The sequence below is a fragment of the Phalaenopsis equestris genome, unplaced genomic scaffold (assembly GCF_001263595.1).
Source record: "Phalaenopsis equestris unplaced genomic scaffold, ASM126359v1 Scaffold222567, whole genome shotgun sequence".
In the NCBI taxonomy this organism is placed as follows: Eukaryota; Viridiplantae; Streptophyta; class Magnoliopsida; order Asparagales; family Orchidaceae; genus Phalaenopsis; species Phalaenopsis equestris.
In genome coordinates, this window is record NW_018240731.1 from 7869 (window position 1) to 9583 (window position 1715).

Sequence of the window (1715 nt, forward strand, 5' to 3'; positions counted from 1 at the left end):
ATGTAAATATTGTAAATCTATACCAGTGTTTGATTTGGTTTGAGTATAACTCCTGTTAAATCTATTTGAAGTGTTTGATATAAATCCACACGTGTTATCATCTTTCAAATATAAAACAATCGCAGCGAGTAAATCCGAATTTACGTTAAAAAATAAATCAAGTTACAAAATGGGGAGAAAATTGGATTTAAGGGACTGCTGGCCAGTTTTAGTTTCTGTGATTTTCTTTTGGCTGGATTTACATTAAATTCCAACATAAATCTTATTTAAAGTTTCACCAAACACCCCCTAAACTCTAACATCAAATCAGAAATCAGCATAATACTAATAGCGCTTACATGCATAGCCCATGAATAATATACACTTTTCAGCAAAACTTTTAACATCCATTCATAAATAGCACATTACCAAAAAAATATGATTACAAATACATATAATACATCTATTTTCCTATATATTAACTTAATTGATATTATATATTCATAACAATAAATCAAAACTCTCCATGAACTGTATGACGAGTATGTGCTCACAACATGTGTGTATAACATAGAGAGATTGACAAACTAATAACAATAACTGTAATTTTTGTTGAACTGGTGCTACGTTATAGACAGGAAGAATGACATAAAGATAAATTTTAAAATTTTAAATTTGACCCTGAGAAAATTTTATTTTTCTTTTTATCCCCATTACCCTCTCCTTTGTTCATGAGAACCAATACACCTGTTTTTAAGGCAGCTGCCGCTAAACCTTAACATTATTCAGGTTCCTCTTATGCCAAGTCCAGGAATCCGCCGGCGACTTTGGCAATGGCGGAAGCACCACTACCTTCCGCCGCCGCCACAGCCCAAACGGCCACCCTTCACATTCCTCCGACAACGTCACCAGCAACGCCGCCGTCCTCCCACTCAACCAGCAGTCTTCGTCTCCGCTAGAGCACCGAGAGAAGCAGCTTTTTACCGAGAAGAACTCCTCGTTCTCTTCCTCTCCTTCATATTTTCCATCATTCTTCTCCCTTCTCTCTACATCAATGGATTTGTTCGCCTTCGATGGCGGCGGCGGCGGTGCCACCGCATTAATAAGCCTCCCAAACTCCTCTGCCGTCACGATTATGAAGGAGCTCCTCGGCTGGCTTCTCGACTTCATCATCGCCCTTTGCCTGATCTCCAAGATGATCACCTGAAAAGCAAAAAAATTATTAGTTTTTTTTTTTATATAAATTTTATAAACTTTGCTTGATGTTGTATGGAAACAGACATGATGATTGTTAAGATGGTAGTTGTCGGCGTCAGTGGCGCCGCCATCGTCATCGGAGGGGAGAGGGGAAGGGGAGGGGGAGAAAACACCACGGCAGAAAGGGAGGCAGAAGGGTTGAAAGAAGGAGCGGAGTTTGGGCAGTTTGTGGGGATCAAAGCAAAGGGAACAGCAAGGAGCCATGGCTTAACTTTCTTTTTTGTTGAAGGTTGGGGCTGAATGAAATATTGTGAGAGTGCAGGTTTTATTAAAGTCTGTCTTTGTACTGATTTATATGTAGAACGTAAGGTTGGGTTAATGACAATGTGTGATAGAGGCATTGTAACCTAGTTGTGTCTTTGAATTAGGTATTCAAATGCTTTTGGGTAAAGATAAAGTTAGCAAGTATAATATAATAAAAACATATGATATTGACTGGTTTGATTCAATTTGAAATGACAAATAATATCTATATATAT

General features: G+C 38.2%; 1 protein-coding gene across 1 annotated transcript; it reads right to left on the minus strand.

The window, feature by feature from the left end:
• Positions 1-606: 606 nt before the first annotated feature.
• LOC110037641 lies at positions 607-1559 on the minus strand. The gene is made up of 2 exons (XM_020742340.1): positions 1261-1559; positions 607-1182 (listed from the first exon to the last, which is right to left on the minus strand). Exons 1-2 carry the CDS (start codon positions 1438-1440, stop codon positions 748-750), a joined length of 615 nt encoding a protein of 204 aa, XP_020597999.1. The 5' UTR covers positions 1441-1559; the 3' UTR covers positions 607-747.
• Positions 1560-1715: the final 156 nt, after the last annotated feature.

Coding starts and splice junctions, on each gene's coding strand:
- LOC110037641 (XM_020742340.1), bottom strand. CDS start 1,440: ATGGCTCCTTGCTGTTCCCTTTGCTTTGATCCCCACAAACTGCCCAAA. Junction 1,183..1,260: donor ACCATCTTAACAATCATCAT/GTCTGTTTCCAT, acceptor TTTGCTTTTCAG/GTGATCATCTTGGAGATCAG.